The sequence below is a fragment of the Equus asinus genome, chromosome 10 (genome assembly GCF_041296235.1).
Source record: "Equus asinus isolate D_3611 breed Donkey chromosome 10, EquAss-T2T_v2, whole genome shotgun sequence".
Classification (NCBI taxonomy): domain Eukaryota; kingdom Metazoa; phylum Chordata; class Mammalia; order Perissodactyla; family Equidae; genus Equus; species Equus asinus.
The window spans coordinates 41,525,908-41,543,084 of NC_091799.1; the positions used below are offsets into that span (position 1 = coordinate 41,525,908).

Here is a 17,177-nt window from a genome sequence, read left to right on the forward strand (position 1 = left end):
TGGGAGCCTTCACCACCCCTGTGCGCATAGGCCTTACTGTCTGATGGACTAAATCAGTTGGTATGGTGCATAGCCTGGTCATGTAAAAATCCAGACTATCTAGACTTTTCTTTCACATTACTTCATAGAGTCTTCCGTGAACACAGCAATAATAACCACCACCACAGCAATCTCTTGGTATTCTTATATACGTTCTCTTATTTGGTTTGATTTGATTCCTGACCTCCACTCTCTCCTCCTGCTTAGATTATAAGTTTCTTGAGAACAGGCCAGTCCTATTCATCTTGTACTCTCTACAAAAGTGTGTCCTGTACAAGACATCTCTGTAGCTAACACAATGCCTTAGATACAGAACCTCAATAAAAATTTTGTGAACTATGCTGAAATAACACTAAGCCTATCTCTGTGACCAAAAAAATGACCGCTGGTTGCACAGTCCTAAGACCATCCCAACCCCCAAAGCAGATTGCAATACAATAAGGAAATATCCTACCACAGGTTAGATAAGGTACTTTTAAATGCCACAGTGACCCAACCGTGGTTCTTCCTTGCATTGTGTAAATGTGGCCCCTTTTTATGAAACTTCTTTCTCTATAATATTACTAATCCTACAGTGAGTGTAACTCTACTATACATGCAATTTATTTGCACATACAGTTTGTTTGTGGACTCAGACTTCATACTGTGCATGAATATATTTAACTCATGGCCTGTCGGCTGGCTTATGTAGATCTCATGTTCACATCAGAAGTATCTAGAGTGAGGCAGGGAGTGGAGAATGAATGAGGCAGTTGTTGGAGCTATTGAGAGTCATGATCATGAATGGTATGTTCTTGTTGCCTATTAGAAGAGTCTGCAGTTGGAGGCCTCTAAATCAGAATTACGCACTCAGATCCAGCTATTTAATGCAAACTTACTGTGTGCTAAGTCCTAGTCATATGTTATTTCATTCATGCTCCATAATCAGTTTCTGATGGAGCCCATTTACCAGCCCATTTTACAGATGGTGAAACTGAGGACAAAACAGGTTGGAGGATTTCCCAATATTTCACAGCCTCCAAGTCCCACGGTCTTTCTATGTATCACAATATCTCAATTTTAAACATTTGATAGAGTTAAGAGACTAATAGGAAAAAAAACTAGCCGGTGGTCTGTGCTGCTCAGGAGTTGCTGTTTCTCTAGCCCAGTAAGCCTTAGCCTTGCTTTCCTGAACTTTGAGTTTCAGTTGCAAACCCTGCAGGTGGCCAAATGCTGATGGCACGGGAGCAGCAGCAGGTGACATTACTCGGGGGCAGGCGTGCTCATGCTCCTCTGACATGCCTGGCTAGTCTGCTGTTCACGTGAAACGATGCCCAGCAGGAGCAGGGCCACCTGGGTCTGCCGACGCATGTGATTCCTCCCTGATTGATGCAGGTTTAAGGTCCAAGGTTGTAAACCACTGGCTGGGGGAGAGAGGAAGAGCTAATCTATGCGGTCTGTGCTCACCAAAGTGTAAACCGCTCTGCTTGAGACCACTGATTGGGAGTGAGACAGACTCTCCGTGTACCTGTCCTGTGATTCTAGGCAAGTTACTTGCCCTCTCTGAACCAGAGATTCCTTATCCAGAAAATGGGGTAATAAATCTTTCCTTGGAGAGGTGCTGAGATTGGAGATCATGTGTCAAAAAACTCAGATGCATCATAGAACCTCACAAAAATCTGTTATTGTTATTGTTGTCATTGTCATAACAAGAATAATGAGTACTAGTGGCATAAGTAAAATTATTTCTACCATGCCTCTCTCAGCAGGTGGAATGTTTTAGTCACAGTAGTGAGCCCCCAAGTCCTGACTCCCAACAACTGTCACTGGCTCCAGTCTCCATTCTTTCATTGCCATCCACCTCTCCTTCCTCCATTCTCCTTTGAACAAAATCAAAGCTGATGAAACTTACATGTCCTCAGATGAGGTCATCTCGGTCTGATGAATGAAGCCCCAGGTTGAGAGGGGGACACCGGAAAGTGTGACTTCGGGTGGCAAGTGGAGTCAAGAGTGCTGATGGCACCTTTACCTAGTCTAGCCTCTGCTATCCTCAGCACGGGCCTTGGTCAAAACTTCCCTAGCCAAATGAGCCTCAATTTTATGTTTCAAACATTTCGATTTCCTTTAATAATCACATCCAATGTCTAACACTACCCACTTTTGGAAGCTATCTGAGCGTAAACTCTATTTAGACAACCTAGTTCTCTCTTTCTTTTTCATCTTATTGACACTTCACTTTTTCACCCATAGATTCTAGCGTTACACTCTATTCCGCTGAGCACTTTGATTTTTGCCCCCCGTTTTATGAGTTATTCCAAAAGAATATGTTCCTGGGAATTTATACTTTCCTGTGATCATGGTCATTTCATTACTTTTAGATTTCCCCATAACTTTTATTTGCCTCATTCATTGTTTGCCTCGGGAAGCATGCTATATTTTTATTTATCTTCTCTTGAATTAGATTTTGGTTGAATGCTCAGGAGAAAGCCCTGTAGAGTGAAGCCATCCCCAGACAGTACCATATCTAGGGGAGCTGATGGCTTAGATCAACCACTTTGAGTTTCATTCTGGTTTTTGCCAACTTTGAAGACAAAAATGTAAAGATTGAGAAAGAACGAGAATAGAGTAAAAGACAGTGTGTAAAAGACATCAGGGAGCCCAGCTTGGTTTTGGGACACTGGGGAGGATCTTTGAATGCCTACAGTAGGCGGGTGCTTTACAAACTCATTTAATGCTATTATGAAGTTGAGATCCCACTTTATGGAAGAGAAACTTAAGGCTCAGCGAAATTTAAAAAAAACACCTTTGATAAGGTCAAGTGTCTAGTAAGCGCTGGGGCTAAGTCAACATTCTTCCCTGTTTCTCTTAGTGGACTCCAGAGCTCAGTCACTCACTAGCTGCATGACCTAGGGGAATCCCCTAGTCCCCTGTGCCTCAGTTTCCTCACCTGTGAAACGAAGAGTCTGGATTAAGAACTATGTGGTTTCCAGGTATCCCTTGTAGCTTTAACATTCTGTGAGTGCGATGAGTGTGTGAGCATGATTAGAAGGATTGGCTGTTTATGAGCCAATCAGAGGTATTGGATAAACACCTCCCTACCAGGCCAAGGTGGGGAGGGGAGGGCAAAAGTTAAAAAAAAAACTTTGATGAGAAGTCTATAAAAACTGTGAGTTCCCCAAGGTTCGTCCTACTTGGCAGCTGCTGCCTCATCCACAGCTTCTGACATCTAAGAGCACTCTCCTCTCTGGAGCTGTAAGTAAAAGATCCTCTTTTGTCTATCTGGACTCCCCGGGGAGTAAGTGGTTAATGTAGAGGGGAAAGTTTGTTTGCTTTTGTTTCCAGGAGAGATGTGATGATCTGCTGCAATGATTGCTTTTCTCCCTAAGCATGAATGCTCACTCACCCCTTTCCTGGCTCTGAGTGGCAGCGAAATGCTCAAGATTGCTGCCAGTTACCAGTGTTACCTGTAAGGGTTCTTCTGAGTCTTTGGCCTGGGAAAAACAACTTGAATACTCCTTTTTGGTTAGGTTCCACTCAATTTTTGAGATGGCTGCTCGTTTCTACTTTCTCCATAACAACTGCTTCGTTCCATGGTGTATTTAAATATCAATCACCTTATGTCATTTTCTTCCTTCTCTTCCCACACTGACTGGTACTAGCTCTGAAGTTTCTTTGTCACAGAAATGAACTCTTGGCGTGTGATTTGCCCTTAGCCTTCACCCACAGCTCAAACGAGACAATGGAAACATCATACAGCATACAGTCGTCATTTGATTATGAATTCTCAAGCTGCCCATTTGTTTGGTACTTTCTGTGACATTTTCTACTGGCACTAAACACTTTGAAGACCCTACAGCTTAAGATATTTGCAATTAAAAACTGCTGATGTGTTTTGGCACTTTTGTTCGACCATCTGAAAAATAGGCGTGCTGTGAGGATATGCTGTCTTTTAAAATAAACTTCTCTTGGGGCCACTCTGGTGGTGCAGCGCTTAAGTTCGCACATTCTGTCTCGTCAGCCTGGGTTAACTGGTTTGGATCCCAGACACGGAACTGTGCACCACTTGTCAAGCCATGCTGTGGAAGGTGTTCCACATATAAAGTAGAGGAAGATGGGCACAGATGTTAGCTTGGGGCCAGTCTTCCTCAGCAAAAAGAGGAGGATTGGCAGCAGATGTTAGCTCAGGGCTAATCTTCCTCAAAAATAAATAAATAAATAAAATAAAATAAACTTCTCTTTAAATAGTTACCTAGGGCTCCATTAGCCAGTTTGGATCCAGCAGAGGCTCAAATTCCGCTGCCATCATCACTTGAGCACCCTTGGGGTCCACTCAGGCCCAGGCTAGACCAGAGGTCCTGGGGCAGGGAATGGGGTGTAGCTGCTGTAAACCTAAGCGATCCTTTGACTTATTTTCCAGTTTAGACAAAAGAGCAACACTCAGGTCTCTTTCTGGGCTGCTCCACACATGTTCAAAGGCGCCAGGGATCAGGCTGTCCTAAAGCATCTCACCGCCCTTGTCATTGTGGCATTGGGGTGGGTCATGAAGCTATGGGCATCTTCATGCATCCATATATAGGAGTGCTGCATACAGTGGGTGGCAATCATAGGCTCTCAATGATTAAGACCCTCACGTCTGCCTTCCTGAAAATCCATCTGCCTCGCACATGGAGAAGCACATGGACTCGCCACTGCCTTTCATTTCTCCAGGAGTTAAATGTTCCTATATTACAAATTATCATCTTTTCACAGAACCTCTTCAAGGAAGAGAGAAAGAACCACACTGTAGGGTTCTCTCTATCAATATGCTGAAGAAGGATTGAAAATAGGATTCCAAGTCATAAACCAATAGGACGTGACTTACAATTCTAGCACATCACAACTTAGAAGGGGCATCAGACATATTCTTCCTGGGCCTCAGTTTCCTCATCTCTAAAGTTGGCAGGTTGCTGCAGCTCTGTCTGAGGTCATTTGTAGCTCTGCTTTTCTGTGGTTATCTTCTATTTATGTATGTTCATACTCACAACCTTCCCCCAGATTTGTACACATATTTCCTGTTAATAGAGTATGTATAATAAACCAGGCAATATATAAACCTGTTCACTAAGAAATAAAACATTATAAAAAATCCATAAAGTGAAAGGTGAGAGTCCCTCCACTCCATCCCATCCCCCAGAGGTGACACATGGTGGTTATTCTCTGCTTATATAGACCCACAAACAGTATATATTTTTAACTTAAAGAATGATATTATATATTGCCTACTTCTCTGAAACTTGCTTTTTCACTCAGTAATATAATGTGAACTTAAAGTCACACTTGAAAAAAAAGTTGACTTGAGAGCTCCGTGAGCAGAGGTTTGGGGGCACAGAAATCATTCTCTCCCATTCCCCACTCCTGCTGGCTTCCTGTCTCCCAATGGTGAACATTGGCCTGTGACCCTGTTTTATGATTAACAGAGGGGCGCTGTTTGTGCTGATGTGGTACAGACCTTTAAACCCTCTGTAGAAGTTTAACTTCCCATAAGCAGTATTGGTTCGATTTGACCTTTCCTCTGTTCTTCTGGTTGAGTCAGCACACTCGGTCTGAAGAAAATAGCTTGGTAGTAAACAGAAACATGGAAGTCCCTTAGGTAATTTTTTTTTAAAACATTAAAAAAATAGTAATACCTTACATTTTCATAATGCGTTATAAAGCATCTTGCTATTTATCATGCGATTCAACAAATAATTAAACTCTCTTACATTCTTTCCTTATTTATTTTATGGGAGGGGGGAAATGCCAGGTTGCTTTCTGGGATTGTTGCGAGGAATAAATTGTGTAGTGCCTGTAAACCAATTAGCAGAGTGCTGGCAATAATTTTGAGCAACTACGATGAGTAGCATGCTCACAGGTCACATTTGACCTATTTGGCAATGAGACAACCAGAGCAGACATCTTCACCATTTAATCCATAGTAGCCTAAGACTCAGAGAAATGACCGACTTGCCCATGGTTCCAGCTACAGGAGGCAGACTGGTCCGTGACCCCAGGCCTGTCTGATCTATTAGCAGCAAATCTCTGTGTGGACGTGTCAGATGGCTATGAATTGGTGATGTCAGTGGTGTGTGGATAATGATCAACAGTCCAAGGATTTGGAGTACTCCGGGGATGTCATCACAAAGTACTCTGGGGGAGGTGTCATCAAGGACGTTAGAATCATCCAAAAGTCAATTCCTCCCACCAAGTTTACTCGTTCCTTGACAGAGGAGACTATTGCCCCTTATCCCACTTTTGTGCCTTATTAGCTATTTGTCCACGGACCAGTGATCAAACTCTCTTACCTTCTTTCCTTATTTACTATATGGGAGGGGGGAAACGCCCAGTTACTTTCTGGGATTGTTGTGAGGAATAAATTATATAGTGCCTGTAAAGCAATTAGCAGAGTGCTGGCAATAAATGATAATTTGCTATTATTATTGGGCTATGTTTTCTTTTTGTTTCATTTAAGGAAACATCTTTACTTTTCCATTGCTGACCACACTACAGCGGTGTATGACTTTATGAGGGAGAGGAAACTGAGGAAAGGAGGAGGCTGCAGGATTGGATAGGAGACTACTCAAGATAATCCTTACTATGATTTGATTTCTTTGATAGCTCAACCTATGCAAAATCACTCTTTCTAAAACCCAAGATGTGAGCCTGTGGGCTTGCATTTTCAAGACTAGCCCAAAGCAGGAGCCGAATAGGAGCGATGACGCTCTTCAGAGGACCACTGCTGAGGAGATTGTTTGGGTGGGGGCTCTACGAGCCAGAGTCTCTCCTTGATAAGGCAGTGAAGGCGAGAATTACTGGAGCAGGGATCGCCATACGACTTTGACACCCTTAGAGCCTGTGAGAACCTCCAGCCCAGAGGCATTTAGGAAAAATCTTCCCCATCTGCCTCAAATGGTCTCATAGGTGGTTGACTATAAGAAAAACGACCTTCCCGCCCCCTCCTCATCTCCCCCCAACTCCAGGTTCCAAAGCTGAAGGAAAGTTAACCTCAAGGCCAAGTGGTGGTTTCTCCTCTCAAGCTTGTTGCCTGGAGAATAGTCTGGACTATAGGCTAACAGAGCAAAGTGGAGAACGGCCACAGAGGTCAAAATCCTCACTGTCTTGGCCTCAAGTCATCTAGGGTACCCGATGGCACCAGGAATCCACAGAATAGAGAAACTGTCAATTACTGCAGTGCCGTCTGTTTGTCAGATTTCAGTGGGTCACTAATCAGTTGGTTCAGAAGCAGGATCAGTGATCCCAAAGTTTTCCTAGAAGGCACTCTATTTAGGATCACCATTTGGCATCCTACCCTTCATCTACTATGGCTAATTGCAACTACTCAGGCAAATGAGGAAAAAACCCAGACTTCATTTGTTTATCCAGTTGTGGAAATAGGCCATAAATGTCAGAGGGCTTAAAGGGTTTGTCTCAATACCCTGGCTATCTTGGTCAGGATTCCATCAGGCCACCCACAGTTCTGTTCACGCCTCTCCTGTACTCTTTTCCAGTCCTGCCACCATGGCCCACCGATTTCCAGCCCTCACCTCAGAACAGAAGAAGGAGCTCTCAGAAATTGCCCAGCGCATTGTTGCCAATGGCAAGGGGATCCTGGCTGCAGATGAGTCTGTAGGTGAGTGTAAGAAGCACCAGACAATAGGCATACTCTTGTTTCTACACTTAGCAAAGTCAACTTGATAGTTGTACTCTCTTTCCTCTCAGAGGAAGTAAAGGTTTCTGTATACAGGAGTGGGAGCAGAAGAGTCAGTAAGCGTGGACCTTTGGAGTCCTGTCATTCCAGTAGGCAGATTTCCAAGAACCAAGGGAAGAGGCGCAAACCTTCCATTTTAGGGCCTCTTTCCAGGAGTCATTTGAATCCAGTTGTAGCAAGGCCAGGAGGGACCCAGTAACCAGAATGTAGTCAGATACATAACCTTCTGCTGTTATGTGAAGTCAGTGTAGAGTCAGCCAAGGAAGCGGAGGGACGGCAGGGAAATATCCACACGTGGAACAGGGAAGGGCTTGTGGCAGAGAGAAGCCCAGGATGGCATTAGGGAGAGCAGTGGCAGGCCTGTGTGGCCCCATCATAAAATATAGAAGCCAAGGAAGTCAAGAGTCTGTCCCACCTCCCTCCTTTCATGGTATGTATCTCCAGTCAGATTGAGAACTGGACCAGAGGCCTGAGGGTCTTACCTAGCCACTTGGGCCCAGTTGGTGGCTTCCACCCTGACCCACACATGCCCAGTCCCTGCACTTACTAACCAGCATCCTGATAGCAACCAAGGCCTTTCGCTGGGGAGACAAAAAAAAAAAAGAGGCAGGAGCTTTGAAGATCTGAATGAAGAAGAGAGTCTTGCTGTCCATCCTGGTGAGGGTCACTGAGCTGCTGTGGAGGACAGTGGCAGCAAAGCCCCAGCTTGCTCCTTACACTGCCTCGGCTGCCCACCATAGGCACCATGGGAAACCGCCTGCAAAGGATCAAGGTGGAGAACACAGAAGAGAACCGCCGGCAGTTCCGAGAAATGCTCTTCACTGTGGACAACTCCATCAACCAGAGCATCGGAGGTGTGATCCTTTTCCACGAGACCCTCTACCAGAAGGACAGCGAGGGAAAGCTGTTCAGAAACATCCTCAAGGAAAAGGGGATCGTGGTGGGAATCAAGGTGAATACTTCGGTTCCCATCTCACCTCTGCCTCACCCCAGCCAAACTCCCAGCACGGTGTCTGGGGCAAGGCCAACATTCTGAACATTCTCATCATCTTATTTCTGTCCTCACTCCTTTCCGTCGTCATCTCTCCACTGAGAACCAGATCATCTTCTAGACTTTTCATCCAGTGCCCTCTTCTTTCAACCCAAGTTTTCTACAAGGTACTTAATCTCTTAGAGTCTCAATTCCCTCATTTCTAAACTGGGAATGATAGTACCTACCTCATAAGGTTCTTATAAAGATGAAATGAGTTTTTAAAACAGTTCCTGTTGCATGATTGTTATTTAGTTAATGATAGCTATTATCATTAAAGCACTTACTGTTCTATTGTAACTAGATCTTCCAAAATTGCATGAACTTCTCCAGAGTGAGCGTTAGTATTCGCTGAGTGCTCACAACTCCAAGCACTCATTTGATCCTCTTCTCTGGAGGTAGATTCAATTATTATCCTTATTTTAGAGATGAGGTGGGAAGGTGGAATTACAAGGGGTAACATGCCAACAGCAAGGCAAAATTGGAGCCAGTTCAAACCCAGGCTGCTTACCTCTTGGGCTCATGACCTTAGCCTCTGCTTTACTGAGAGCAGAGCTGCGTCTTTATTCTCTTTATCTCCTGTAATAACGCAGTGCCTGGTATGTGCAGGTGCTTAATAAATATTTCTTGAATAAATAGTTTAAGGGAAGCTGCTCTTCTACGGCACCTCTGCATCCCAGGAACTGTCAGATCACTCCTTCCTTCCCAAGCTCCAGGCCTGTGCTTCCCATCCTCTTAGGTTGACACCGTACATGTTCCTTCCGGGTAACTTCCCTTCTGCTATGGACTGGATTGTGTATCCCCCCCCACCCTCACCCCAAATACACCTTCCTAATTCAACTCCTCAGTTTGTGAAACATAAGAACTGTTAGCACCAGGGGCTCTGCTTGTGTTTTACTGGGACATCTGACACCTGCTAATTACGTGTTAATTATTTGTATTCACAGTTAGACCAAGGAGGTGCTCCCCTTGCCGGAACAAACAAAGAAACCACCATTCAAGGTAAGGTGATGACCCACTGATATGTTTCATGCCCATACATGCTAGAAATGAAAGCAAGCCAAGAAGGCGAGCAAGGGAAAACAACATGGGCCTATCACACTGGTTCTAGAGCCACACACCTGGGTTTCAATCCCAGCTTCTCTAGTTAATAACTGCATGACCTCAGGCTACTCACTTAAAGGTTCTGAGGCTCAGTCAAAACGGGATAACAATATCTACTTTGCAGAACAGTGGTGGGGATTAAATCAGGCAATGTACATAAAGTGCTTACCACAGTGCCTTGCACAGAAAAGATACTCTGTACCTGGGAATATTATTTTTAGAGTAAAATCCAGGAAACGTCCCAAGCTTTGGGATCAGACACACCTGGGTTTGAATCCTGGTTCCATCACTTACTACTTAGATAATTTTGCAAGGTACTTCACTGCCAAAGTAGACAAGTATAAACCACAACATTAGGTTAGCAAAGCAGAATTTGCAGCCCAGCTCTGTCACTCTTTAGCTACGCAAACTTGGTAAAGTCACTTGACCTCTGGGAACCTAGTTTCCAAATTTGTAAAATGAGTATACAACTATTAGGGTTGTATGATACAACTATTAGGTTGCAATAGGATAACAACTATAGTAGTCCCCCCTTATCCATGGCTTCGCTTTCCACAGTTTCAGTTACCCATGGTGAACCCAGTCTGAAAATATTAAATGGAAAATTCCAGAAATAATTCATAAATTTTAAATTGCTCACCATTCTGAGTAGCATGATGAAATCCTGTGCTTCGACCTGCCCAGGACGTGAATCATCCCTTTGTCCAGTGTATCTACACTGTATATGCTACCCACCCATTAGTCACTTAGCAGCCATCTCGATTATCAGATCAACTGTGGTGATACAGCAGTGCTTGTGTACAAGTCACCCTTATTTTACTTAATAATGTCCCCAAAGTGCTAGAGTAGTGATGCTGGCCATTTGGATGTGCCAAAGAGAAGCTGTAAAGTGCTTCCTTTAAATGAAAAGGTGAAAGGTCTTGACTTAATAAGGAAAGAAAAAATTATATACTGAGGTTGCTAAGATCTGCTGTAGCTTGTATGACGGTATATTGTTATAATTGTTCTCTTTTATTATTAGTTATTGTTGTCAATCTCTTACTGTGCCTAACTTATAAATTGAACTTTATCATAGGTATGTATGTATAAGAAAAAACAGTATACAGAGGGTTCAGTACTATCTGTGGTTTCAAGTACCCACTGGGGGTCTTGGAACGTATCCCCCTGGGATGGGGCCGATTACTGTATTAGGGCTATGATAATTAAGTGAAATCAGGTGTACAAAATGCCTAGAACATAGTAAGTACTAGACAAATTTTAGTTCCCTCTATTCGTCTCATGAAGTATCCTCTATACATCAAAACCAGCTTTATTAAATCCAGGCCTTTTGGCTCAGTATTGGGATTTATGTTTATTTGCTTGGATGTTTTTGGTCCTCAAGCTCTGTGACTGAAAGCTAAGCCAAGGGAGAACTTCTTCACTTTATCAGTGGCCCCATGGATGAGGGACAGGGATGCAAAGAAGCCTTTCTGTCTTTTGTGACTTGCAGGGCTCGATGGCCTTTCTGAACGCTGTGCTCAGTATAAGAAAGATGGTGCTGACTTTGGGAAGTGGCGTGCTGTGCTGAGGATTGACAACCAGTGTCCATCCAACCTTGCCATCCAGGAAAACGCCAATGCCCTGGCCCGCTACGCCAGCATCTGTCAGCAGGTGCTCTGCCTTCCCCTTGGGTTAAAAAAAAGTAGGCAAGAACTTTCTTCAGAGCCACTCTTTCCAATTTTTCCATAACTACACACGAGCCTTCTCTCATCAGTGTATCCTGGTGGCATTTATCACCACTTTTGCTATAGTCAAATGTTGTAGAGAAAGATTTGGTTCCACAAGTCAGCCATGAGCCAGAAAGGCCCATGTCATCAACTGCTGCCATCTGCCAAAGCTCTAGAAGCTGAGTCTTAAAAGTGATTAGGTTCTTGAGGCCGGGGTACTTGCTTGTCTATGCTCTACCATGTCTATGCCCCACCATATCCAAGACATGACCCTCTTAGATCTCCAGCTTGAAGGTGATAATTCTGATCTAGTCCCAATCCAAATAATTTCTTGAAGGATGGTGACTTGATGCTAAGGTTTTCAACGTAAATTGAAGTGTCTCTGGGATCCAAGTAAGTCTGATTTGCTGTGTGGGTGCTATGGTGGGGTTACTTGAGCTGTGGGCACCTGGGAAGTCCCAATTAGAACCGTAAACACTACTTAATTCCTTAATTAACCCACACAAGAGGCATCTTTCTTAGTGATTTAAGCTTGACTGGCCTAAAAGAGTGACAGCTAGGTTCTGAGGTAGCTGAAACAGTCTCCAGAATAAGATAGAGAAATTAAAGGTTTGCATTTATTTTACCTCCTTCCCAGGAATATATATTTCTTCTTTTAACCTCACTGTTATTTTTTGGCTAAGCCACAAATGCTCACTATTCATCCCATTAAATTTCTTTCACTGCCTTTAAGTTACTGATATAGTGTTTCTCCACAACGGCTTCACTTCATACCCATTGCAACTGCTGACTATCCTCCTAAGGAAAGGAGCCCGGTGAGCAGAGCTTCACCTTGTCTCCCCTCACCTTTTCCTTTTTAGAATGGGCTGGTTCCCATTGTTGAACCAGAGGTAATTCCTGATGGAGACCATGACTTGGAACACTGCCAGTATGTCACTGAGAAGGTGAGTCTTGAACATAAAGGTCCCAATTCCAGTTGAAAAACCTTGTTTTTAAGTAACAGCTGTTACTTAACCCATATCAGCTGTTATATATGAAATATTCTTCAGCTGTAATCATTATGTAGCATTGAGAAGGTTAGGAGGTGTTATGAAACCTTCCAATTTTTTGGCACATAATATGCTCCTTATGGAAAAAGCATAGGATTTACAGTACCAAGATGAGGGTTTGGGAATCCATGTTCCCAGCTGTGTGGCCTTGGGTAAAGTCATATTATCTTTTTGGGCCTCAGTTCCATTAAGTGTAAACTAAGAAATTTTAAAATAAGAGGTGAGACTCCCATGAGAAAATGTAATTAAAAAGTCATTTGTTCCCATGTGACTTTCTAAATTAGCCACAGTATATCTGTAAGAAAGTAAGAGAGTCATAATGTAACCTGACCTCAGTTTCTCCACTTGCAAAATTGGGTGGACTGAAGTGAGATCTGAAAACACTTCTGTCTCTAAAACGTATGTTTTATGACCACTTAGCTTCTATGGGGATGGGGAGTGGAGGCCAATTTAGATGCCCCCAGCTGACTAAATCAAGGCTGTCTCAACTGACCAAGGGGAGGAATGGGAAGGAGTGAAGGGCCTCTAGGAGGCAGAGTCATACCAACAGTCCACGCAGTGAGCGTTTGGAGTAGGCGAGGCAGGGATAGGCCAGCTGGCTGTGCTCAGTGGCTGTGGTTTGCAATGCAGTACCCTGATGAGGCCTAGAGGCTGATTGGGAACCTTTGGCCAAGCAACATATGGGAGTTCCTTTATCCTGTGTCCCTGTGGTATAAAAGGACCAAGGTCAGGTGAGTCTAAGGCTGGCTCTGGGTTTCACCTGTTTGGACCTCTTGTCCTTCAGGTCCTGGCTGCTGTCTACAAGGCCCTGAATGACCATCATGTTTACCTGGAGGGCACCTTGCTGAAGCCCAACATGGTGACTGCTGGACATGCCTGCACCAAGAAGTATACTCCAGAGCAAGTGGCCATGGCCACTGTCACAGCTCTCCACCGGACCGTTCCTGCTGCTGTTCCCGGTAAGGCTTTCTCTCTCCTCTAGTGTGAAGTCTTAGCCCTCGTCCTTTGAAGGAGTGCCACAAGCATTTGTGTTTGTCCAGGAGTCTGCCTCTATCGATGAAACAGACCTCTGCTTTCTCACAGGCAGCCAGCACTTCCCCCTTGCGCTCCGTGATACCACGCATCCTGAGTCTGTCCAAATGCACACAATCCATTGATTTCCTCAATATTTTACCATCCTCCTTATTTATTAAAGCCCTTCTCTCCTTAGCCCAGCTTCAGCAGAGGCGAATTAATTTCTCCGACCCAGTCTCACACAATTAAGTAGAGAAAAGATTGAGCTATTTCTTTTCCTTTAGGCTCCTTGCTTGTTTTCTGAAGCAGGGTGCATATGCTAGGATTAGTAGAGTGGAATGGCTTCTCTCTTTCCAGGCATCTGCTTTTTGTCTGGCGGCATGAGTGAAGAGGATGCGACTCTCAACCTCAATGCAATCAACCTTTGCCCGCTCCCAAAGCCCTGGAAACTGAGTTTCTCTTACGGACGGGCCCTGCAGGCCAGTGCCCTGGCTGCCTGGAGTGGCAAGGCTGCAAACAAGAAGGCTACCCAGGAGGCGTTTATGAAGCGGGCCCTGGTAAGATGCCACTCCTCTTAGCTCCTTGATCAAGTGGATACTTGGGGCCTGGCTCTCTCACCTGGATAAGCACTGCTTTTTCAGGCCATGAAGCTATCTCCAGATAGTGTCTACTGGGTGTTTGAAAATGTGGCAGTCAAGCTGAGTAGGAAGGTTAGGTCTAGAGGGAGTTCTGAATTACCCACACTGGGAGTGTAGTTGACGACAGTAGATTGAAGGACAGTTTCCAGAGAGACACTTAAGAGGGAAGATAAGAGGACCAAGGGCTGAACCCAGCACACCTTCCCTTTTGGGAAGATGAAGAAGAGAAGCCACCAAGACAAGCAGCAATAATATGACAGGAGGAAGCAAGGTTTCTGAAACAAAGAGAAACAAGTTTCAAGGAGTCAACAACAACACACTACACAGAGATTCAGAATAAAGGCTGAGAAAAGGCTGAGATTGGCATGTAGGAGCATATCAGTGACCCTCAACAAAACAGTTTCAATAGAGAGAGAAGAGGAAAGGTGCGCACTCAAGATGTTTGTCAGAAGAAGACCCAGAAAAGTTACCAGGAGAAATGAGGACAACAAAGGGTTTTATTCAAGTGGTAACCATTCCTTTTTGAATTACCTACTGTGAGCTGAGGACTGGGGTGATCAAGGGAGATACAGCCACTGCCTTCAGGGGGCTTAGTGTTTAGCCAAATAGAAGAGAGCTTGGCATGTTTCAATGCAAAGCAGAAGGAGCCAGAGGTGAGATTAGAGATGAGGAGAGCGGACATCATTCAGAGGACAAGGACTTGGAGGAAACAGGATTGCATGACACTAAATATCAAATAGAGGTGGCAGAGTTGGTCTTAGAAAGGAGGGAACAGACAGCAAAGAAGAAAGAGAATGGGTTTGGAATCGGGTCTGGAGAAGTGAAGAGATGTAGCGGTTGGAGGGCCTCTGTCAGAGTGGTGAGGGATTGCAGATTTCGGTCTGAACAGTGGGGAAGCCTGGAATCGCTGTTGAAGTGGTCTGCTAGGAAACTGATCAAATGCCATGTCCAAGCACCAGGCAAGCCGAAGCTGAAATGAGAAGGATTTTGTGGTATATTAACTTAGATCCTCAGTTTTCCCAATGGCTCTCTTAAGCATGCAGGAAGATTCAGATCAACCTACATGGGAAAGAGCAGGCTAGAAGAATAAAAGATTAACAGGGAGATGGAAGAGTAAATCTGAGTGATAGCCTTAATCAGCTTGCAGAGCACAGAGGAGGCTGGGCAAGGAACCAAGTGTAGCCAGAAGTTTGGTGACGAGGCGCTAAAGAAAGGGAGGCCCCCGGGAGGCTAAAAAAAATCATCTCAGGGACATAAGTGAAGTGTGAGATTTTAGAGGTAGTTCTTTACCGTGTGATGATGGAGAGCTGGTTGTAGTGGTGGTTCTCAAGCTTGAGCGTGTGTCCAAACCACCTGGCGGCTGTGCTAAGATGAAGATTGCTGGGCCCCAGCCACCAAGTGTGTGATTCAGAAGGTCCAGGGTCAAGCTAGAGAATTTCCATTTCTAACAAGTGCCTAGCGCCATTAACACACTTTGAAAATCACTGTAGATGCAGAAATAAGTCCTGGAGAGAGCAGACAATAGCCACAGTGACTTGAAGATGTGGTACCTCTGAGTGGCATTTGGATATTATTACAGGGTTGATAGTTCTGAACTCATTTTTAATTGGAATTTACACAAGGAATCAAGTGATATAACAACTACATAAAATTACATGTTCTTATCGACAAATATAGGTAGAAAACGGAAAATTTTAAAAAATAAGTTGTGTTTTTGTTACAGCATAGCTTCAGCTGCATCTTGCCTGATGCTTGGCCATGACATCTGGCCAGTTTCCTAGCAGCCCACTTCAACAGCAATTCCCGGTTTCCCCACCGCTAAGACTGAAATCTCCATTCCTTTATCACTATACTAATGAGAAGTTTCTCAACTTTAATTTCTAGTACTGTTGTTGCAATATTGCTCACACTAAAAAGAAACCTTCCCAATAACTGACACAAACCTCAGGCCTGCCAAAGAAATGCTCAGAAAACTGGGATAAAGAAGGAGATAACATATTATATAAGGAAGGGAATGGAATCAGCAGCAATGTTGTGCAAAATCACTGTAAGGAGGAAAATACCCAAGTAAAGGTGTAGCTGGTTTCAAAGGAGCAGCAGAGAGGGTCAAGCACAGGGTTGCATGGCTCTAACTCGTTCTCCTCTCTTGCGCTTGTCTTTTAGGCTAACTGCCAGGCAGCCAAAGGCCAGTATCTTCACACGGGCTCTTCTAGTGCCGCTTCCACCCAGTCGCTCTTCACAGCCTGCTACACCTACTAGACCCTGAGGCTGGCCAGCCTGGCTCTCACCCTTCTAGGTGTCTTGGAAGGAAGGCTGAAAGGCAACAACTTCTTGACTGACCCTGGAAATTACACAAAATTAGACTGAAACTGTTGGAAACAAGATGCATGTTAAATTCCTGGACGTAAGAAAGAAAATCAGTTATTGAAACATAAGTCTGAATATTAAGGATTTCAGGAAATTTCACCTGTTTCCTAGCAACACTTTCATCTTCCCATACCCCTGAGTTTCCACCCAAGGCAAGAACAGACTTTAAAACAAAATCAGCTCTCCAGCTAAGTAACGACCACTGAATGAAACACCTCAGAAGCTGAGTGCAGAGAAGTACATCGTCTTAAACAATCTTAGTGGTAGGTTATGAAGGAGACAGCTGCAACTACAAAAGAAATAAAATGTTTTATGAACCTTCAGTTGGTATCAGATTTTACTTTCTGCTCTTGCTTTCAAACTGTTCAGTATATTTCATTACCTTCAACTCTACTAGACATGACTGACATTAATGGTCAGGGTCTTCAACGTTGGCTACTCATTGGAATCACCTGGCAAAATTTTAACCACCACCCCCACCTCCACCCTGCCCCCTAGATGGTCAGGCCACACTCCTGCCCAATTAAA

General features: G+C 44.2%; 1 protein-coding gene across 1 annotated transcript; it reads left to right on the top strand.

Annotated features, from left to right (window-relative positions):
- Positions 1-3,141: 3,141 nt before the first annotated feature.
- On the top strand, positions 3,142-16,972 carry ALDOB (aldolase, fructose-bisphosphate B). Its single transcript, XM_014842208.3, has 9 exons — positions 3,142-3,270; positions 7,542-7,663; positions 8,482-8,693; positions 9,719-9,773; positions 11,365-11,525; positions 12,442-12,525; positions 13,415-13,589; positions 14,002-14,201; positions 16,446-16,972. Exons 2-9 carry the CDS (start codon positions 7,552-7,554, stop codon positions 16,539-16,541), a joined length of 1,095 nt encoding a protein of 364 aa, XP_014697694.1. The 5' UTR covers positions 3,142-3,270; positions 7,542-7,551; the 3' UTR covers positions 16,542-16,972.
- The last annotated feature ends 205 nt before the right edge of the window (positions 16,973-17,177 follow it).

Coding starts and splice junctions, on each gene's coding strand:
- ALDOB (XM_014842208.3), top strand. CDS start 7,552: ATGGCCCACCGATTTCCAGCCCTCACCTCAGAACAGAAGAAGGAGCTC. Junction 7,664..8,481: donor GGCTGCAGATGAGTCTGTAG/GTGAGTGTAAGA, acceptor TGCCCACCATAG/GCACCATGGGAAACCGCCTG. Junction 12,526..13,414: donor GCCAGTATGTCACTGAGAAG/GTGAGTCTTGAA, acceptor CTTGTCCTTCAG/GTCCTGGCTGCTGTCTACAA.